Source organism: Stigmatopora nigra, chromosome 3 (assembly GCF_051989575.1).
Source record: "Stigmatopora nigra isolate UIUO_SnigA chromosome 3, RoL_Snig_1.1, whole genome shotgun sequence".
Lineage (NCBI taxonomy): Eukaryota > Metazoa > Chordata > Actinopteri > Syngnathiformes > Syngnathidae > Stigmatopora > Stigmatopora nigra.
Genome location: NC_135510.1, coordinates 8,044,345 through 8,066,439, shown reverse-complemented (window position 1 = coordinate 8,066,439; position 22,095 = coordinate 8,044,345). Strand labels below are relative to the sequence as shown.

At 41.7% G+C, this 22,095-nt stretch overlaps 1 protein-coding gene across 1 annotated transcript; it reads right to left on the bottom strand.

Annotated features, from left to right (window-relative positions):
- Positions 1 to 217: 217 nt before the first annotated feature.
- On the bottom strand, positions 218 to 20,909 carry cgnl1 (cingulin-like 1). The gene is made up of 19 exons (XM_077713602.1): positions 20,692 to 20,909; positions 16,948 to 18,565; positions 16,304 to 16,398; positions 14,326 to 14,428; positions 13,715 to 13,816; positions 13,448 to 13,584; positions 12,984 to 13,122; positions 12,696 to 12,908; positions 7,199 to 7,405; positions 7,009 to 7,113; positions 6,775 to 6,927; positions 5,964 to 6,134; positions 4,594 to 4,755; positions 4,321 to 4,410; positions 2,865 to 2,948; positions 2,094 to 2,218; positions 1,905 to 2,013; positions 1,665 to 1,828; positions 218 to 1,070 (listed from the first exon to the last, which is right to left on the bottom strand). Exons 2-19 carry the CDS (start codon positions 18,511 to 18,513, stop codon positions 917 to 919), a joined length of 3,879 nt encoding a protein of 1,292 aa, XP_077569728.1. The 5' UTR covers positions 18,514 to 18,565; positions 20,692 to 20,909; the 3' UTR covers positions 218 to 916.
- Between the last annotated feature and the right edge of the window lie 1,186 nt (positions 20,910 to 22,095).

Genomic DNA, 22,095 nt, shown 5'->3' with positions numbered 1-22,095 from the left:
CTATCGAGTAAAAATGTCTCTATTAAATACCAAAATAATGTCTATTTTAAGCCAATTGTGAGAAGCATATGGTCGGTCCTCTTGTATTTCTGACATCTTTCAAAATCAAATGGGTGAAAAATGAAATGTACTATTTTAAAAAAGTGCTTGTTTTTTTAAACATGGCCACTAGAGGGAAACAAAGCACTGCACTTGACAATGATAAAACTACAAATGCTACAAGACATAAGCAAGTTTATTGTAATCACAGCAGAAAGTACAATATAAAGAACAGTATAAAGGCCATACGTTTTCACAGAGGTAGTGCCAGGATTTCATGTTTGTAACCTGTTGCTTAATTAAAGGGAGTGCAAACAATTACAATGACGCAACATTTGGATTGTCAATTCATCACATTCCTTTAGGAAATTTTGGGAGGATGTTCCACATGTTGCTAAGGCAACCAAGATGGACTTAGAATAATTACAAAAATACTCAGTTGATTTGCTAAAGGGGGTAAATACAATTCAGTAGATGTGTTAAGGCTGGTATTAAAAACAAAAAAAAAGCGTATAAAGTCCCTTATTTGTCACCTGAAAACCTCACTGAAGCCCATATATTTGTTCATACGCACCCGAATAAATATAAAAAAAACACCGAACTTTTCTCAATGAAAGTACATTCCAATTACAGGATGAGTATAAAAAAATGATGGAGACATTTGCTAAGGTTATAAAAAAATTAGAGGCAGTTGTGTTCAGCGCATTCAAGTTGACTAATGATGGTATTGTGGCGATGCTTCGTTGGGAAAAGCGAAAATGCAAAGCAACTCCAAAGTATTTACAAATCTGTGTTAGGATGGCACTACTAATACTGTTGGCGTGTCATTTCGGCGCACTGCTTTGGTCCGAGGGTGATGCGAGAGAGACGTTGTGCATCACATGCTGAAGGTGGACAGCAGGTTGTCCTGACTGGATGAGCGCTTGTAGCTGGAGGTGGAGCTGAAGTACGTCTCGCCGTCCGTGCTGGCGTCGTCGTCATCGTCGTCGTCGTCCAGATTGTTGAGCAGTGGCGCCGATGTGCTCTTACGCCTGGGACCGACGGAAACATGCATTTGGTAGAAGTCAAGTGGGCTGAAATAGTTGATCCGAAATGATACAATAGACTAGTGTTTCCAATATACATTGTAATATTCTAAGAGAAAAATATAATATTATGATTCCGATTTAAAAAATGGTGAACAATCAGTCTACATTAAAATATTATGAGATTTAAATCGATGTACGACAAGAATAAAGTCATTTTTTTCTTGTTTCTTTAAGTCCTTTTAATAAAACTTTGATGAGAATGACTTTATATTGTAAATAAGGGTCAGTTTTAAATGAAACATTTCAGCTGGTTATGTGCCTTGAGATAAAACACAGCAATAGATCAGATTACCAAAAACAAGTCATTTGTTAGTCTAATCTGCTTTCTTATTCCTCCATTTTTAATTGAGGATTCATTTGATTTGAGTTTTATTTTGGCAAGAAGTAATCAAGATGGATGCGACTTTTGCTTTTGCTGACCTGGTGGCGGTTCCCTGGCCGCGAATTTGACTCCCGTGACTCGGAGTGACAAACAACACGGCCACGCCAACGAATTCAAGTGGCATCTCAAAGCGTCAGCGTATGTGATATCTTTACCTCATCTCACTGCGCAGCGTCTTCAGCTGACTCTGCAGCTGCTCGTTAGTTTCCTGTTGCTCGTCCAAGTCTCGCTGCAGCTTCTTCTTTCCGTGCTCCAATCTGTCGATCTCCTCCTCGGCCTGGTCCATCTGCCTCTTCAAGGCCTTCAGCCGCAGGTTCAACTACGGCGCAGGCGTCCGCCGGTCAAAATGGCGGGCATGGGCGCGGAGAGGACCAGCCCCCCCTGGCGATACTCACTTGGTCCTTTTGATCCTGCATGCCGTGGTGTTCTTCTTCCACTTGCATCATCACCTCTTTCACTTTCCTCTCCAGCCGGCGGTTGGAAAGTTGCAAGTTAGCTCTTTCCCTGAGAGATGAAAAGTCTTATTTTAGTCTTGTTCCAGCACCATGGACAGCGATGGTCGTCAAAGTGCAAGTTGACCTCACCTCTCTTCTCCTTCCAAACGCTCCTCTAACTCACGGATACGATCCTCCAACTGCACGACCTGGCCCACCTTGCTGGACTTCTGCGAGCCTTCCAAATCAGCCAGTTTGTTCTTCAGGTCTTTGCTCTGTGCGGGAAGACATGGAATAATGGTGATGAGAGACATATTTTAACACAAATTCAAAATCTTTTTTTTTCTTTTCTTCCATTCTTTTTTTACATGTCAACTTTTTGAATAATAGGATGTCAGTGTTCTATTTTAGTAAGTATTTAACCCTAACCCACACACACACTGTACTAAACCCTTTTGTGCACAAATTATGATTGTTTTTCCCATAAGTGTTTTTATTACATCCTTATGGGAGAGTTGTCTCAGCCTTGCAGCTCCAGGGACAATATTTTGCATGTCCCCTTAATTGTAGTTGTCTATTAGAGTAATGGCATGCATTTTGCAAAGGGCAATCTAAAAAAATATGTAAACAATTAAATGAATCATTTAAAATAAATGACTGAATCAAAGAATATGCCCTGTTTATTAACAATATCTCTTTACAAAGCATATGGCTAATTGTGTATAAGTATTAACAACTTGGGTTGCAATTCCGGAGCCAGTGTGACAATTTCAGTTTTAAATCAGTATAAAAATCAAACTAAACTACATTTTTTTTTCAAACTATTCCCCAGTTTTATGGATCAGACGTCACCAGTCAAGTGAACAATTGAGCCAGACTTCCCCTTCAGGCAAAAAGTTGTGTATTGTGTGTACTGTGTACCTGTCTCTCCAGAGCCATCTTGTCACACTCGGCGTCCTGCCGACTTGCCCTCTCCTGCACGAGTTCTCCCCTCATCTGGTCCACCTGTCAAGCGCAGACACAGTCACAGATTTACGATCATGAACCAAAACTTATGCATAATTACTTGACTGTAAAGGAAATACCACCTTGTTTTTGACTATCTATCTCTCTATCCATCCATATATTATATACAACACGTACACATTATTGCTGTATGATATGACAAAATATATATCCTTGGATTTTTCTCAAAGTGGCCCATGGAGAAAAATATTCGTGCACCCTTGTTTTAGAGCATGAGAGAAAGAGGGAGTAACAGTGTCACTCGCTCAGGGATGAAATAGAGAGAATAAATACCAATCGATCGGGTGACAAAAGCTTCTTTTTCTACGGCGCGAGTGTACAATTGGTGATATTTTATGCCAATTAGTGGGTGACAGTGGGCCGCTGTGTTGAGCGATGGTCCCTATGAAGCGGCAAAGGGAGCTGAATCAGCAGACTGGAACATGCGGTGAAACTAATCAGCTTTGTGAGAGGCGGCGGGAGGAGAAGCAGAGATTACTCTCATTTAGACAGGAGGGGAGCACCTGGTGCCAGGAGAGACGCAGGTGTTCCTCCTGCTGCCTCCATAGCCATGCAACCCCCCCACCCCCAACACACATACCCCCTCAGATACACACACATGCGATGATAAAAAATATGGGGAGGTGCTCAAACAACCTCAGTAGGGTTAGTGTATGAGCACAGCACACAGTCATGCAGCCAAAAGCTCAACCTTTTGTTACCATGACAACTGACCAGAACTGAAGACACAAGCAGCTCCTTTGTTTCTGGCAAGATATTTTTTTTTTTATAATTAAAAGGATATTTAAAGTGAAAATCTCTCCTGAAATGGGAATCCATGCCAGTTTAAAAAGTTCTGAGCGCAAGAGGTACTTGTCCAACTCCTTATTTTTACTAAGCATGGGTTTAAACTAAATTGCTGCACTGTTTAGTAACAAAAACAAATGAAAAAAATAGAACTAGTACTTTATTAAAAGTAATGCTGGTCAATCCATAACGATATTTTCTATTCTTTAACTAAAAAGGGTCATAAACAAAGAAAAAACAAGTTAAAAAAAATCACCATCAATAACTGCCTACAAGAAAAATACTTTCTGTTGACTCAATCTGACCTCATATTGGTCCAGGCACATTCCAAAAACGTATTCATCGCTAATTTCCTGACTGAGCAGGAGGGCAATTATTCTCAGGACTAGAAAAATGAACTCTTGAAAACAGACCCTGCCTGTATATTTGAACTTTGGGGTGTGACAACTGAACCTCATTAACAGGTCGACATGAAAAAGTCCGACAGCGGCGTGAGCCCGGACAGCAGGTGAGCGACCCAAGCCAGTACTGATAACGAATGCATTTAAAGCATCCGTGCGTGTACCTGCTCGCGTCCCCGGTCGAGCCTGTCCATCAGCTGGTCTCCATTCTGACGTTCCTCGTCCAAGTCCAATTCCAGCTGGGCGATTCGGTCCTGAAAGACATGTTACATATACCTTTTTTTTTTTTTTTTAATGCACTGTATCTTGGAAAAACTTGTAATGTAGTCAGTGAATGTAAAGGTGGGTTTTGAAACCTATACACCACATTAAACTATATCCTTGGTATCTATTTTGGACTTTTCTTTTATTCAGGATGAATTTCTCGTGTGCCATACCTCCATGAGTTTGAACTGTCGCGTCTTGTCATCCTTAGATTGGCTGAAGGTATGTAGCGAGGCCTCCAGTTCATGAACCTTTTTCTCCATCATCTTCTCTCGGACCACCGCCTCCTCTCTCTCCCGCTCACTTCGCTGCAGGTCGTCTTCCCGGCGAGACAGCTACAAGTGTGGTGAACACAAATTTCAAACACCGATCCTTCTTTGATATTATGGTTAATTATTTTCGACCTGTCAAGTTCAAATGCAAAATAACAAATGTAACGCCAGACAATGACCATTTTTACAAGTAAAGTAATTAGTGGTTGGAACTTGGGATCTGATGGTGTAGTGGTTCACTAGCCTGACTTTGGTGCGGTCTCAATTACCGCTGGTCGTGAGTGCGAATGGTCGCCTGTCTCTCTGTGTGCCCTTTGGCTGACTGGTGAGACTATTCTAGGATAAAGTCTGCTTTTCGCCTAAAGTCTGCCGGGATAGGTTCCGGCACCCCCGCAACCCTTACGAGGATACGCGGTACAGAAGATGAATGAACTTGGGATCTGTCATTTTGCTATTATCTGCTGAGTTCACTTGGGTGGAGCCCACTGAGGAATCATGGGGCAGCTGGAAAAGCAAACTCAGGAGAGTTATGGGAAGGAGGATGTGAATCAGGCCAAGCACAGCTTTCATAACAATGATATCACAACCTCAGAGGCTCATCCTCTACTTCCTGTCGGGCCAGTGTAGAATCATGCATCAGCGCGGATGTAGGGAAGACAAAATGGGAAAACCTGGGGGCTTGTTTGTGTCCCTTTGCGGGAGAGAGCGAATTATTATGTCTCAGTGCCATTGACGACAATAGATGTTCAAACCCTTTCAATGTAATCTTAATTGCCTTTGAAGGGAAGACAGATAACACGGGCCGAATATCAATATTAAGAAATTAAAAATGATCCTATTTTCTGTACAATAGGCTGCACTCCTTTAACTTAAAACTCAGCTCATCCACAGTCCTGTTAGCTTAGTTTAACTGTCGTCTTCAACATATTCACGTATTGTCACTCTATTATAAAAGTTGAATAGTGTTCTCACTGCAATTACGGAATGTGCCGAAGTATTTGCCCTCGTTATGTAAATATTTTCTGGGGACATAAAAGCAAAGTGCCATTGCTATTTCCAACAATAATGATTGACATTCACCAATCCATGCAACAGACAAAGGAATTCCTAACATTCCCACATTGTTTTAGATAAGAATGAATTAGTGAACTGTGAAGACAGGATGTTCGTTATTATGATGCCCCTAGGCTCGGTCCGGATGAGTCACAGCAAGGGTTCACATGAGCCCAATTATAGATTTGGCAATAAACCCAAGAGATGAAAAAGTGCACCTCCTCCTGCAGAGTTTGGGCAGCCAACAGGTACTTGTCGAGCTCCTGGCCTCGCTCTTGAAGGAGCTTCTCCAGCTCCGTCAGCTCCCGGCGGTTCTTTTCCTTGTAGATGTTAATCTGCTCCTGGAGTTCCCTTGTGGACGACTGGGACGCATCTACGATGTCATTCATCTGAAGGCAAAGTAAGGGGCAAATTAGCGTATTCTCCGCACTATAAGGCGCAACTAAAGACTTCCATTTTTGTCAAGAGCCAGCACTTTATAATCCTATTTGCCTTCTATATGGCCCAATATTGGTTAAATATTTGTATGAAATTCCCTTTAGCACAGTTTGACCTACTAGTTGATGCACAACACTCCTAACTACGACTATTACTACTACTACAGCTCTATCTAGTGGATGGAAAACACAATTGCCAACTACTACTACTACTACTACTACTACTACTAGTACTACTACGGCGTCTTATAATTCGGAGCCCTTACATATAAAACAAATTTTAAGGCAGGTCGTTCATTGAAGGTGTAACTTATAGTGCGGAAAATACGGTAATCCACCTGTAAACGACATTTGAGCATTATGCGGAAATTTCACCCCGAGGCCAGTTCATTTGCGTGCGCGTTGACCTGGCAGGGACCTTAGAATGTTTACCTTATACACATGAGAAATAACAGGGTATGGCTCCGGCCGGCATAGCTATATCTTTTCTCAGCGTTATTGTATTTCTCTGTTCAGCCAGTGAACAAGCAATTAAAAAAGCGGTTTGTTGTGAAAGATGTCATCAATTCTAATCATTTGAAAAAAGGCATGCCTCTTTCTGAAGTTTTTCCACGGTGCGATCCAGGAGGCGTCTCTCATCTTCAATGTTATTCTTCATACTCTTGAACTGTTCCTTCTGGTCCTTCTCCTCCTGCAATCTCTCCTCCAAGTCCGTGTGCTCATTGCTCAGCTTGGAAAAGTTCCTCTGGGGTAGCATAGCCATGGATTACACGAATATGAGTCATGTCAGATTCGGGTTTACCAGAGAGTGGGGTTGTTGCTCAACCTGCAAATCTTCAAGGTGTAACGTCAAAGCTCTGTTGGCCCGAGACATCTCCTCCTCCTGCTCCGTGATTTCACTTAAAGACTCCTCCAGCTGCTTCTTCTCTTTCTGTGGACGTCAAATGTAAACATTTTGGAATAATAACCTGCGAGTCCCGCTCAATAACATGAGATTGTTTACACCTCCACCTCACCTCCATTCGTGCCACCCGCTCTCCTAGCCGGTTCTCGTGCAGCTTGGCATCATCGATGACGCGGTTCAGTTTGGCCACTTCATTTTCCAGCTCTTGCACCCGCTTGCGCAGCCTCTCCGCCTCCTGGCTCAGACGGCCGGCTTGGCCCTCCAGCGCGCCCTTGGCCGCCTCCGCTTCAGCCTTCTCTTGGACGACCGCCGTGCTACTCTGAATGCAAAGAGATATACAACAGACCATAGCAACGGGTTATCAGGCTGGAAATTTTCCACGTGGTGGAGCCTGAGAAACCTCTTAGAGTGGTTCTAAAATCATAGCTGCCAGTCTGAGCTTAAAAGTCATTGCAGAAGATTTTCACACAACTCTGAGTTGTTGTGTTTGACCCTGTTGCTAGGTATCTGTCATCATTTTAGCTGAAATTGGTTGATTCTACTGAGATTGGCTGGCCACCAATTCAGGGTGTCCATGGTTGCCTGGAATAGTCTTCAGCACCCCCACGACACTTGTTGATCCTAAAAGGTACAATCAAAATCCCCAAAAGTTTAAATTAACTGAAAAATACTTGCAGCCTAATTTACCATTTAGTATACCCGGGTATACTAAACAGCAGGGGTATATTAAATGGCGCACAAACAGAAGGCTCAAAAAAGCAAAAATCATTTAATGTACCTGGGTATATTAGACAGAAAAATACAGTAATATTATTAATATAGCAGTTTGTAGTAAAACTGTTGAAATGTACGTAATTGTTTTTAAGGCAGTTTGCTATTAGCATGGGATTCAATTCATATTCTCTTGAAGGTGAACAACAATTAGTTGAAGTAAATACAGTTTGGGATTTGGATATTGTGCATTTCGATGACTTATGATGGCACAAAATGGTTAGGAATAACCTCTTTGATAAACTGTCTTTGTGTCCATTGGATGTCGCCCTGCGTGTGAAGTTGAAATGGCATCTAAAAATAAAATTTAGTAGGCGGAGAAGAACTTTGCAAGCGAAATGTTCCAAAAAGTCAACCAGATAAGTGGTTTCAGTCAAGTTGACAGCTTGGCTACACAATTGCGGTTTGATTGGAAGCAAGCCTTCTTGTCTTTCGATGGAATGTCAGAGAACAGGTTTTTGGAGTTCACTATCTCAGCTTTGTCATTTCTGCCCTCATGTGTACATGTTTTCTGGCAACCATCATAAAATTTTACAATGCATAAACAATACATGACAGGAGATGCATTGTATTCTGTATTTATGGAATATTCTTGAGAGGCTTGTCGCAAAACACCTCCAGGCCCTAAAAACTGCATTTTAGAGTAGTCTGTTGACAAGATTTTAGTGCGGGGCATACCGTGTATAAAAAAAAAAAATACGACTGCAGTACATTTTTTCAAAACGCCCACTAGAGTTTCTGCTGAAACTTGAATCTTTAAGCATTAATATCCTAGGCTGAAAGGCCCGACTCATTGCGCCGCCACCATCTGTGAAAAGATACGTTTCTTCTATATGAAGAAAAGATGACACACATGTACCAGTCAGTTTCAGTGTTGACAGACCAGTTGGACCAGTTTTCCTGGTGAACCCAGCAGCCCTAACCTCCACAGGTGGCACTTTTTTCATAACTAGGGCAGGGCAATTTTAAGATGGAAATAAAAGATTGATAATCTTTTTTGTTATCAGCCAAATCGACTAAACATGATGGGAATGCAAACAGGCGAGAGATTTTAAACAGTGCCCCACCTTTTTCTATGTAACAAAAAAATAGCATGGCTTGACAATGAATATTCACAAAAACAAATGTCTATACTCTATATAGTGCTCTTTGAACAGCATAATGATGTTAGTCTCCCAACACATTCATGGGTATATTTATTACATGTAGTTGTGTCATATTCATTATTGCCATTGTTTATAATTTTGGGTCCACAGTATTAAATATGAACTGTTAAAAGTGTTGCTTATTTGAGGCAGAGTTTTCATTTTTTCAAAGCTGCAATTTTTTTGTGAACATTAACACTTCAGTCCTCCTGGTTAAACATTTTCACCTTTTTTGTATTGTTTGGGGGTGAATTATAAATCTCTATAGGAAATTCACTTTCTACAATGAACTGTAGGTGATCGATCCACAAACCAGCCACGAGCCATTATACAATAACGGTGGGAAAAAAACTAATAATCCATAACTGTGACAGAACTGAGCTTAAGGCACGTTTCTGTAAGAACACTCTACGGCTGCTGTTAAATCTAAACTTGTGCTCACAAAGTCCAGCACTCGACTGGCCCAATTCCCACACTACGTCATGTGTGGCTGAATTCCCCAAGCGCTGACCTGTTAAGTGACAGGTCGCTGAAAATGGGAGTGCACTCATATGCACTCATGGGCCACAAGATTAGGTGCATGTGACACAATTTAATGGGAACCAACACAAGAGCTGCATTGAAAATGCTGGCTTTACAAAAGTAACAAAGCTCCCTTTGGATTGAAACTCCTTGATTGCTTTCTTCTTCATGACTAGAAAGAGTTAATCATTTAACACACATTCCTAAAAGATTATCGAGTAATCATTGGGGAGTAGAATAATGTAAATAAACTCACTCATGTCACTCATGAAATTGACTAATGTTGCGTTTGTTCTTCTTTCCAACTCTTCAGCGAGGAGGTAAATATAAATTCGGCACGTGATAACAAAAATGTTCTTTTTGTCCCCACTAACTTTTCCATCAGCCTGTGTATATTTCGTGTTTGTACAAAGTTGCACATTAACTGACTTTGAAGTAACAGTTGTAGCCGCATTAAAAGTAGCGAGCTGTTAAAACTGCATTTCCATCATTGATACTGCAAAGACGAAAATATTGATGAAAAAAATGGACATGTTAAACATGTTCTTTGAATGTGGATTACAGGTATTTGCTGCCCTTAAATGTGTTGCATGAAAATGCACAAAGCTTGTTTTCTCAATGACGACAAGCTGTTTCCAGTTTTTCTCATTTCCCTTTGGCTCTAAGGTAGAGGGACGTTCACTACTAAGCACAGGAAGCTATGAAACACAGCTGCAACAACATGCAAACTGATCACGCGTTGGCGAGTCGAGCCACCGTAAGCGAGTCCATGAGCAAAACAATTTGTCGATTCCTTCCCAGCACTGAGGCTCCACTCTCCTCAAGCATATATGCTGTCAATACTAAAAAAAATACTTATAACTGTCATGAAGGTTACACGACGCTTAAAAGACAGAGGTATGAACCCAGAAAAAAAATGAAGGACAGTGGGCTCCCTCTTTGGAGAAGAAAGTTGAAGCACATTGAAGGTAGGGAAAAAAATGTGTAGACCCCACTGAGTTAAAAGCCAGAGCATCAGAATCCTTTCTAATTGCCCCACGGGTCAGCACGGCTGGACTGTAACAGAGCATCTGCGGGGTGCGCATTTTCCACTTTGACCCCTGACATTCCTGGAAGCAAACCGCTCCCAACGCTCGCCGCACCTCGCCCGTTCACATTGCTGGCATACCAGCGCACGCTGACAGCCAAAGATCCCCTTCCAAAAATGCACACGTTTTCAATTACGCAGAGTCGAGAGCTCAGGCGGGAATTCGGAAAGCGAGTTCCTGTCCGTTTAGGAGTGGTTGGATGAGTTTTGTAACCGCCATCCAATTGCACACACTTGGGCGGATGGCGAACACAATGCACCTTCTAAGCAAAGACACAAAACAATCCAAAGGGTCCTCCTTTCTACAGCACACTGACCCACTTTTTGAGGCAGTCCCCAACCCCCGCTGGTATTATTGTGTGAAACAAACTCATCATTCATTTTCACTGGAGGTCCACGATGGCTCCCCCCATCCACTCGTTCAGGGGAAAAGAATGAAGAGGGGGCATGACGCAAACTTGCCAATGGGTGCTCATTAGATTAGTGATGGCTTGCCACTGCAATTACCTTGCATACGAGCCAATTTGGTGCTCCACTTTCCAGCATTCTCTACATGGGACCCCCTCGTCACCCCAAAAAGAGGAGGTGGGACGCACTCGTTCCCTTCTCGAGGTGACTTTATTCATCTTAGTAGTTGTAAACAGTTCTTACAGGTTTGGACTAATGGAAATAAAGACCAATTTCACGACAAAAGTAAGATGAAATAAAATTTTCTTTGCCATTCGGCGAATTCTCAAGACAATTTCTGGAAATGTAGCAAAATGTCAAATATACAGGAAGAATCACTAGATGGCCTGACGATTATGCCTGTGGATGTGCTCAATAAAATGCTAAACTTCACCCAAACAAGGCCACCATGACAACAAACCTTCCAAGGCATTATTGGCTATTTGCAAATATTTTAATCTAAAGAAGTGTATTGCACTGGCCATGCAAAAAAAAAAAGTGGCTACCGTCAATAGGGTTGACTCAAACGCACCGTCTGATGGGAATGACTCATTTCTAAGATCACCACAGTGTAACAAGCTGTGGAAAGCACAATATACAACAAGCACACAAAAGGAAAGCCCCTAATGAGCACGGACGCGGTTCAGTCTTAAAAGTGACACAAACAATGACTTCATCTTCCTAAATGTTGACAAAAGCACAGAGGATAGACAGACCCCTTAGGACCAACTTCCCCGGGAGGTGGGGTGCACGGTACCTCGGTACAACAAAGGAACTGTACTCACTGGTCAGTTTGCTACAGCTAGCCCTCCACCCCCAACCAGCACTGCAGGAAGCCGAGCACAAGGACAACTTCCACCCTTTGAGACAAACAGGACGCACGCGAGTTGCACTGAAAACAATCACACTCCCCCTCGTCTTGAACAAAACTTCACATGTTGTAGAATTTCCGTGAATCATTTTCTTTGAATCTTTTATTGGGCATTCATTTAATTCTGGCTGTCATTAGTGGCACTAGACCTCCAATCTATATTGACTGGGAGGGCTGACAGCAGTATTCAATGGACACCCTGAATCGCATGGCGTGAGCAGAAAAGGACAACCATACACACTCACACTCATAGCTAGGGGCAATTTAGAGTGTCCAACCAGCCTGCCATGCATGTTTTTGGAATGTGGGAGGAAACCAGAGTACCCAGAGAAAACCCACGCAGGACCAGGTAGAACATGAAAACTCTACACAGGAGGACCGACCTGGATTCGAACCCAGGACCCCAGAACTGTGAGACCGACGCGCTAAGCACTCAATTGACTGGTCGCTCGACTCTGTTTCAATGAAGTAAAAAAAATTCCCATCAACATTGACACTTACCTTGGCTTAATAGAAAATATGTACATAATTATTTGTTAACTCCCAGCTTGTCAGTCAAATGTCATATTTTCATTCAAATTTGACTACATATATGCCTTTGTGTGGCGGAAATGTGTAGTGTTTTTTCTTCAAAGCCCAGAGTCCAAATGTATTGTTGAACTTTCTTCATGAAATAAAAAAAAAGAGTGCTGTGCTTATCTTCCCACTCCCCTCTGACTTGGCCCGTTTGTGTTTGGGATGAAAGCAAGAGAATGAAAAGGCTTACCAGTTTGGCCTCTGCTAAGGAACTCTTCAGTCGACTCATCTCTTTCTCATACTTGTCCTTCATCTTGTCTATCTCTTGATCGTGAGCGGCCACTTCCTCCTTCAGGGCTCCCTTCAAGGCCGTCAGCTCCCTCTCCCGCCTCCTTAAAACATCCTCCTGCTCCTCCTTGGCCAAGAGAACTTGCTGCAACTCCACCTTCAGATGCATGATATCCTAGGAAGGACAATTTGGGCTTTTTATCTTTTTAACGAACGTCAGTGGGTAGCACAGCCAAGGACACGGCCTTACCGCCATGATTGCGTCCTTCTCGTCATCAGCAGCAGATGTCTTGGCCGTGTCCAGTTCGTCGTGCATCTCCGACAGCTGGTCCTGCAGGTCTCGGATCTCTGTCTGGTATTGTTCCCTCTCCATCTTGACCTGAAACAGCCTGGCACAGAACGGAAGATGTCAGCAAACCTTTTTACTATATAACTACATAGCATGTCAGCAAGCAATGTACCCAGACAGTCAAGCTGTCAGCAACATACCGAATCTTGATTGGGCGCCTTGTGTACTTTGAGGAAAATTTTAGACTTGTAAGTGCGCCATAAGTGAGTAAATATCTGACGCGTTGTGTTTGTACGGGTTATTATTGCTTAATCAGGGGAATTGCAATCATTAATAAGGGGAGCAATTGGCAGAGGTTGGCAGGTACGGTAGCAATATCCTATAAATCTCTACGGTAACACGGTCGGTAGGCTTTGATGACTCACTCTTCCAGTGTGGTTTGCAGCTCGGCCTCTGTTTTGGTCACTTTTTCTTTCAAGCGTTTGCATTCTTCGGAGGACTTGTCCAGGTCCCGCTGCAGTTCCTTCAAGCCTGAAGCCGCCAGACTGTCCGCCTTATTTGTCTGATTAGAAAACACACAGCGACAAATCTTGTTCGACTGCCCACTGTTTGCTTACAAGGGAGCAGCCTCAAAGTTCTACCGGTTTGATCTTCACTTGTTCATTTAACTTAAAGTTATCATTTTTGTGTACCGTTCTTAATTCCTGAAGTTTATGTTCCATTTCAGCCATTCTTTTCTCCAGCGCAGTGTTTTGCTCCTGTAGCACTTTGGTGGGTGCAGAATGACTCACAGACTGAGAGGAGAACACAATGTACAAAAATATTTACCTTCTTGTACATTATTTGGTTAAGTGGAGTCAATAATGTTACATTGGGGGGAGGAATATGTCTAATTCAAAGTAAGGGATACTCCAAAGAAAATGTAAAGTAGAGCACCAGTTAAAGAAGGAGGACACTTTGGCCCGCTGACTTTCACGGCTGAGTGATTTTATTATTTTTTTTTCTCTTACTGATAAGTGAAGCAGTCGTGCATTCCCTCTAAGTTAACAATAAATAATACATTGCTGCCTTAGAGGTTTGGGTCACAAGTCTTTGGAGTGTTTCTAGCAACAAGCCATTGTTGAATGTTTAGATTTTTTTGTCTTATATTACAATTACATACGAGCAGTTAACTCACATTACACCAAACATGGCAATATGACAAAAGAATACTGTCATTGAATTTGTAGAGTTATTGTTGGCAGATTTGCACATTGAGACTGTAGTTATTGGACAATAGTCATAAAAAATGATGATATCTCACTTTGTCATCAGGGGCACCGGCAGTGGCTCGAGACTTCAACGTTTGAATCTTCTCAAAGACAAGATTGACCTTTCTCTTGGTCGTTTCATCGTTATCGGTGCTTCTGGAAACAAAGACGTACACAGTTCGGTCAGCAGGGAAATAGAGAGAAACTCTCTTTTGCGTTTGTGCCTTGTGGTTCTGGGAATAGAGATCAGTCATTCACAGCTTAGACAGGATCGGGCTGCTTTGATCTGCCACCTCACTGAACAACTAGCCTTGTTTCGACCTCGAACTCAGATCCAAAAGTATGCACTGCCGGATACGTTTAGTGCACACCAACGGAAAAAGGGTACTTCATCAAAGTAGTATTACATCACACTTTTTCAGTCACCTGACTGAGCTACAAAAGGAAGGTCACAACATTCAATAAACTCAAATAGGATCCAGTCCAATTTTATCCCCCTGAACTCTGCAACCCCAGAAGTAAACATGTCTACTGTAATTACTGGTACAGTGCAGTAAAGGCATGACAAAACTAGTGGATTATCCGGTTTTCTCAAATTTATTGTTGATTTTAATAAAATCAGTTGAGTTTTTTCAGACAGTGCCATGAAACACCTTTAAGTTACACTGGAAACAGGAAACCATTGACGTTGTCTATTAAATCAAATACTGGCTGACTTTTGGGTTTATACCCTCAGGTTTCACCACAAAAAAATGGTTAATCCGCATGATAGATCTGGCAAAGGTTTTAATAATGAGCAATTAGTAACAGGTTGTTATTCTTCTTCTTGTAGACACAACTTTGAAATCGTACACCCCTTTCATTTATGAATGACTCATCTTTAAACTTGGTAGTTATGTAGCATAGAACAGTGTACATCAATTCTTGGAGCCTGATTCTTTTTTTTTTTTTTTTGTATCAGCGCTGATTAATTATAGTTAGCAGTTAGCCAGTAGAGGCCAGCTTTCTCTAAGTTAGGAATTTGTCAGTAGAACGCATGATCATATGTTTTATGTTTGTCCATAAATTTCAGCAAAGAAAAGGTATACTTTGGCACAGACAGTGGGACGAGCTACCCAAAATTTTGTGGAATGAAAACCATAAACATCAATAAATCCCCAGTTACGCTACTTTCTAATGACAACAGCAATGTATTATTTCGAGAAATTAGGTCAGTGACAATGAAAACATTCTCTCAACCTCTGTTCTCCTCCCACAGATGACTTCAATTATAAATCTACAACTCCTGTTGGCACGTCTAAGTCTTTGCAGCCTTGAGAATGTATCTCAGTTGCAGTCCCAGAACTTTCATCTGGGTTTCCTTTCTTTTGTCTTCCTGTGACTCCTGACCCAAGTCCCTGACACACCCAGAGTTTCCTGTCTTTTTCTAAGCAAAAAAATAAAAAAACTGCATAGAAAGAATCAGCAGGATAAAATTTGAACAGTTAGATCATGTATTTTGCTCCGCCGTCTATCATTACCACTTGGCAGACCGTATGCAGAAATTTAATAATCACTACACTGAACAGACAGTCAAGACTTTCATATTTTTCTCCCTTTACTCCGTTTAACCTAAAACCTACATACTTTCTTCCATTCACAGGCAAAACGTGTCAGATTACAGATGCAAACACAAAACTTCAGCCCTTGATCTACACTCAGGCACAGAGAAAACACTGAGGAAAAGCGAGATTGTGGAAAAAAAATACACACAGCTGGATCACATGACTCAGTGGGTAAGAGAGCACATTCCTTCATTTTTATCATCAAAAGTCTTAGATAAAAAGAAAAAAAATGCTTGTACTCCCTCTGAACAACATCCCCCGACATGATGACTCAAAATGTGGCACGTGTGTCAAAGGAAAAGAACAATGGACTGAGTTTGCGGTTCATTTAAGAGCCAAAAGATCCAAACTGTCACGTTTGTTTGCATAAATTGACCTGGGCAAAAGAGGGAGTAAAGTACAAGAAAGCCAAGCTGTAATAACTCACCCATCCTTTAGGTAATTGAACAAAATCTGTTTTGCGGTCTCTTCGTGTGTTTGTTGTGAAAGCTCCTGCTGACCTTTCAGGAGATCTGGTGTTGCCTAAGTGGGACAAGACAGGAAAATGATCTGAATGTGATGACAGGAAAAGTAACAGGCTAGTTTACAAAAAACAAAAAAAGACATCCATTCAGTTGCACAAAGCAACTACTGATTTTTCGGACTATAAGATTGTACAACTTATAGCCTAGCCAAAGAATGTACAAAGAAAGGGGAAAATATATACCAAGTATACTGGGGTATTAGTTGCATTTCTTTTTATCCAGTATTTTCAACCCATCAGGAACCCAGTACAAGCATTATATGTTAAAGTACCATATTTTCTTGCATATACGCCGTATTTGTTGCTGAAATTTCCAAGTTCAAGAAAATTAAAAACATATACAAGAGAAATTGTTAAATTCAACAATTTTAAAGGTGACTTTTAGGGTACGGCTTATAGGCGGAGGCGGGTAAAATGCAAGAAAATACAGTAATAGAAAACTAGCGAGAAACCAATAAAATGTGCACCTGTAAATCTAGCATGTTTCGTTTTTTTTAGACAACTATAGGCTCCAAACTGAGTAACATGAGACCATTCAACTATATTACCTGTACGTCAGTGTCCGCGTTAGCTTTTTTGTCACCAGTTGTGGACTTGGATAGAGTTGTTGACCCCTTACCCGCTGAAGACCCAATGTCCACCAAGTCTGTATTCTTGTGTGTCACAAATGTAGAATGGCTTTGCGGTTTTTGGTAGCTCTGGATGTAGCTTGTAGTTTTAGATAAGGTACTTTGGGGAGATCCTGGGGCGCTGGTTGCGCGAGAAGGGGGCTTGGAGTTGACCATGAACCAGGGCTCTTGATTCCCTGCTTCCCTGTGAAGCCGGAGCTGAGAGGGTCGCAAGACATGCTCCATTGAGGTGCCCCAATGGCGGTTAGATTCATTCAAAGGGCTGAATCCTTCCACCCGCCCAAAGGCGCTATCCACACTGTGAGAGCGTTTCCTGTCCTCGGGATTGATCCGGTTTCTCCGTCCAGCTCTTCCACGTCGATGATGGTTTCCATCTTTACCGTCAAATTTGACAATCAGCTCATCGACACCGGGTATGGAACCCGTATCAATGTCTCTGCCGGATCCTGGGACGAAAGGGATGTAGCGCCGATTCTCGTGGCGGTTGATGGTCTCCGCGTACAGCGAATCGAGGCTCTCATCCGTATGGATCTTAGAGGTGGAGGGTGAGGAAGAGTGGCGGGAGCGAGAAGATGATTCAAGAACAGGTCCGCTAGAGTCAGACCTCCTCAAGGGGAGGACATCTGGGTTGCGTTGTTTGCGATCCAGGCTGGAGTTGGCGCTGCTCACTGAACTGGGAGTTTTGATCTGCTCATTCTTGGGTTTGGACACAGTGGATGCTTGGCTAGGAGTTCTGGTTTTTGGTTTGGATTGAGGGGGACTCTGATTGCTGATATGAGATTTGGATTCCGGCTGAGCAACTTGCAACTTGCTCTGCGGCTGGGAATTGTGGGGAGGACCTGAAGCCTGAGAGGCTAATTTGGCTTTTTCGTATGATGTGACATTTGGGCTCGTGGACGAAAGTTGACTTTTGTGCGACTGTGAAGAAGCTTTCTTTCGATCTAGGCTAGAAGACCCACTGTGGGACGACGGAGATGCAGTAGATGCACACCGAGTTTCCACCCCAGGCAGAGATAGCGGCTTTGAAGGCAGACTGCGAAAGTTCAGAGAGTTGGTCTCTGGATCGTAGGGCTGCAGTATCTCAGGATGCTTCTGAAAATTCAAAAGGTTTGGCGCTTTCCTTCCTTTCGAATCTGTAGAGCCGTTCTGAAAGGTGGCATACTGTGCCATCTTCTGAGACCGATACTCACCAAAGGGATTCTTTGGTCCACCTTCCTTCTCACCCCGAAAATCATACTCGTGATAGTTATCAATAAAAGAGCCTTCTGTCTCAATGTAGCCATTGCCATCGGTGTCAACAAAGGACTGGGGATCTTTGTCCTGGTTGTTCAGAACTACATAGGGGTGTCCGTCTATACCCTGGACTCGGATACTCAGGCCGTATGTACCTCCCCCAATGCTGTGGGGTCTGGAGGAGCGAGATGTTTGGCTGTAGCCCCGCTGTGGTCCACTGGTAGGAAGGCCCGTCACTCTGTAGGACTCCATCAGGAATGCAGAAGGAAAATAAATCCCTCTCCCTGGATCAGGCGCCCTTTTTCTGAAACAATTAGAGGGGTCTTTTAGTTGGAACTTGGAAACAACAGATTGTGTATTTCAATAAAATGTTTTTTTTTCTCGTATTTCCACTGTTAGACATTGAGGAAGCATTACTAACAAGCTTGGTATGACAAAATGATTATGTTTAGTTTGGATAAGAACAGGATTTATAGTAAGGAGGGGAAAAATAACCAACTGGGCTCCATACCACTAGCATGAATATCAGTGTACAAACCCCAAAGCATGTTTTTTTCATGTTTTATACCAGTGAACGCACTAATAGACAAAGTCATCAGGCGCCAACATGTGTTGCTGTGGACAAAAGGCTTTCAGCAAGTTCCTGTTTGCCTTGCTGATAGCGTCCCATCTACCTGCCGCAACAATATAAAGACAAACGGAGATGTGCCGGGAAGAGGGCTGTGATAAGGATGACAACAAAGGCCAAAGCAGGATATATCTCTCTATTGGTTGAACAGGCCAAGAAAGGCAAAATGGCTGACACCCGTTATAAATAAATGTCATGAGTGGTCGATTATAGGAGAATGTTTACTGCAAAGCCGGTGCTTTTTCACATATTTTATCTGTTCAGGTATGGAGCGTTTGGCGGAAATCAACTGAGAAAGCACATATGAAATTTGAGTTTCCTGAGAGAAACAGCTACAATATGTTTCACTAACATGTACAGTCAGAATCAAACTTATTTTCCTGATTAAGGAAGGGTCTATCAAGCAGTTTTGTTTGAGAATTGAAAACAAATCCCAATGGTAGAATATTGTCGGCAACATGGGGTGGTCTACTCTAAAGTGAAAGAGTCATCTTTTGTTTCATGTCTCCGTTTTAGAAAAAACTTCAACTGGGCGAGACACATAAACAACTGAAAGCAAGCGTATACTCATATTTGGCAAAACTTGTGATGTTATAAAACAGTGTCCCACACATGAGGGGATTGGGAACCATTGTTTTATTTATTTAATTATTTCATTGGGGTCTTTTGAAAACAAAGATATTTATCTGGGTCTGCAACCTCTGTTAAACGGGTTGGCCCGCTCTACAGGAGGACGATAGGCCAATGAATGAGCCAGAGGTCAACAGAGGGCCCGGCTTAGGATGTAAAATCTCAACTTTTGATCTGACAAAGCACATTTTTATCTCCCTGTGGGAATTCTTTGTCAAGTGTGAAGGGGCCTGACTATGCTGATAACCCACTAAGCCCACAAGAAGAAAACAAAAGCACTCGAAAGGGCGCCATTTGGAGCAGAATGTCAAAGGAGAGTTGAGCTAAATCACTTAAGACCACAGCAGGGATTTACACTCGGGGAAAATATTAAAATCTTACGTAAGCTCAATGGGAAGTGGTTAAACTTCCTCACAAACTGAATAAAATGGCAATGTTTGAAAATGTACTTGACTCTTGACAAGGTATCGTTGGATGACATGATGCCATTGGCGGTGATAGATGTCCAATTCATTTACGGATTGGACATCTGGCACGGTAAATGGTAATAAAACAACAGTATTCATAGCCAGAATTGGAGGTCTATGATTGTTAAAAAGGATAAAACTAAAAACAACAACTTTAGAGTATTATTAGATGGCATAATGAGATAGTATACCAGGTTTATTCCTTAATTTATTTTTAATTATTATTTTGTCCATTAATATTTTTTTCAAAAATAAGTATGAAGTAAAAAGAAGTAGTTTAGAAATAGAAGAACAAAATATGTCAAATTACAATTTTGACATCACATTTTGAGTCGCGTCTATAGCAAATGTCAACACTATTGTGTATGTAATGTGCGGAAAACAAGTGTGTTTGCAACCATTTGTTTCTTATAGTCACTTGTCGTATAAAGTCAGTGGCAAAATAAGTACTTTTATCTGTATCGGATCTGTTTTTTAGATGTTTAAGGACACTTTTGAAACACTTTGGCCACATTCGCATCGCTACTCGTCGCAACAGGTGGAACTTGAATAACCACTCGTTGAAGACATAAAAACACAACAATAACAATAAATAAAAATAAACCACATGCGAGTGGATCGGATGCGCTAAAATCGTATTTAGTCGATAATCGTACTTTTTAGTGGCTCACAAAATGTGACAGATGAGTGGTCGGTCGTACTCACCGCTAGCAGTCGCCCGTTCCTCAATCCTCTAGCGGCCTTTTGAATCACCACAATGATATGTTAGTAGGATAGAAAAACAGCGAGGAAAGTGGTTAACTTATTTATCGCCGCGTTGCTTACTAAGGGAGAGAGTTTGGAGAACGAGGGGGGGCTCGCCGCCTTGACTCCGGGCCGCCACGCCCCCCGAAACAAGCCACCCACAGTGTATCCCACACCCACCGGGGTACTTAAACTAAAGCAGGACGGTGGTCACCACCACAAACTGGTCCGACTGGCCGCAACTTAATGTTTTTTTCAACAGCTGTCACAAATGGTGGACCGGAATAATTTATTTTGTTTTTGTTTTTGTTTGTTTGTTTGTTTCATTTCTTTTTTAAGGCACGTCACTTTCACACATCTACCCTAAGGTGTTTCAAGTCAATATTTCCAAATAATTAAATCTGATGATCTCATTACTTTTTTACGAGACGCCACAAAGTTGAGGATGAGTTGTGCAAGTCTTTAAACTCGACATCGCCACCTGGTGGCGTTTAACGTCAACTGAAAGATGCAATGCAATTGTAAATAGTAAAAACAATGAATGAATGAATATATGACTTTTTATACTGTATCATGATTAAACAATGTAACACATCAGACAGTTTATATGTGTCTTTCTAGCCCTGGTGTGGTTTTAAAGACACTTACTGATCTTTGTGTTCTCTTTTTAGTGCCATTAAAAGTAGTAGGTGTCCAATCCATTTGGTTTCAGAGGGTTGGCAGCTAACAAAAAATGAAAATAAAAATTCAGATAAAAAACAAAATCACATCTTTTCTATCATTTGGTTGTTAGTTTAGAAACAAAAATGGAATTAGTATGCAATCACTAATATTTTTGTAGAAAACAACAGAGCTGTATGTTCAAGTTGATGGCAAAAAAAAAACAACCCAAAATCCACTATTTTAATGGGGAAGACTGTAATTTCATCCAAAATTTGGTGAGACCAATCAGCATCAATCATGATAAAAATCAGTGTTGATTATTCCAACTGGGACTTCCCTATAAAAAAATAAAATTGCATTTTTTGTTTTGTTTCATTCTTCACTGAGAATGCCAAGAACTTTTTTGGGACGGCAGCCATGAAAGGAAGCCAGTAATCGCACATGGTGGTTCCATTCCTCTCTAAAAAAAAAAAGGGGGAACATTCTCCATTCCAAGACTCTCACGTACCCCGAGAAGTTTTGAAATGTGACAGCCATGATTAACATAGCCTCCACATTGAGTGCTTTGGAAAACGAATGCGAGAAAACAGAGGTTTTATGTTATATTTTGCTTTCTTATATTCCAGTAAAAACCTGGTATCTCTCATTTGTTAAGATACTAATCATTAAAATAACTGAACAATTCTTGCACTTTATAGAAAA

Excerpts from the sequence above, each read along its gene's own strand:
- cgnl1 (XM_077713602.1), bottom strand. The coding sequence starts at position 18,513 with ATGGAGTCCTACAGAGTGACGGGCCTTCCTACCAGTGGACCACAGCGG. Across the intron at positions 2,219-2,864 it reads AGATGGCTCTGGAGAGACAG|AGCAAAGACCTGAAGAACAA; the intron begins GTACACAGTACA and ends CTTCCCGCACAG. Across the intron at positions 2,014-2,093 it reads CGTTTGGAAGGAGAAGAGAG|GGAAAGAGCTAACTTGCAAC; the intron begins GTGAGGTCAACT and ends TTCATCTCTCAG.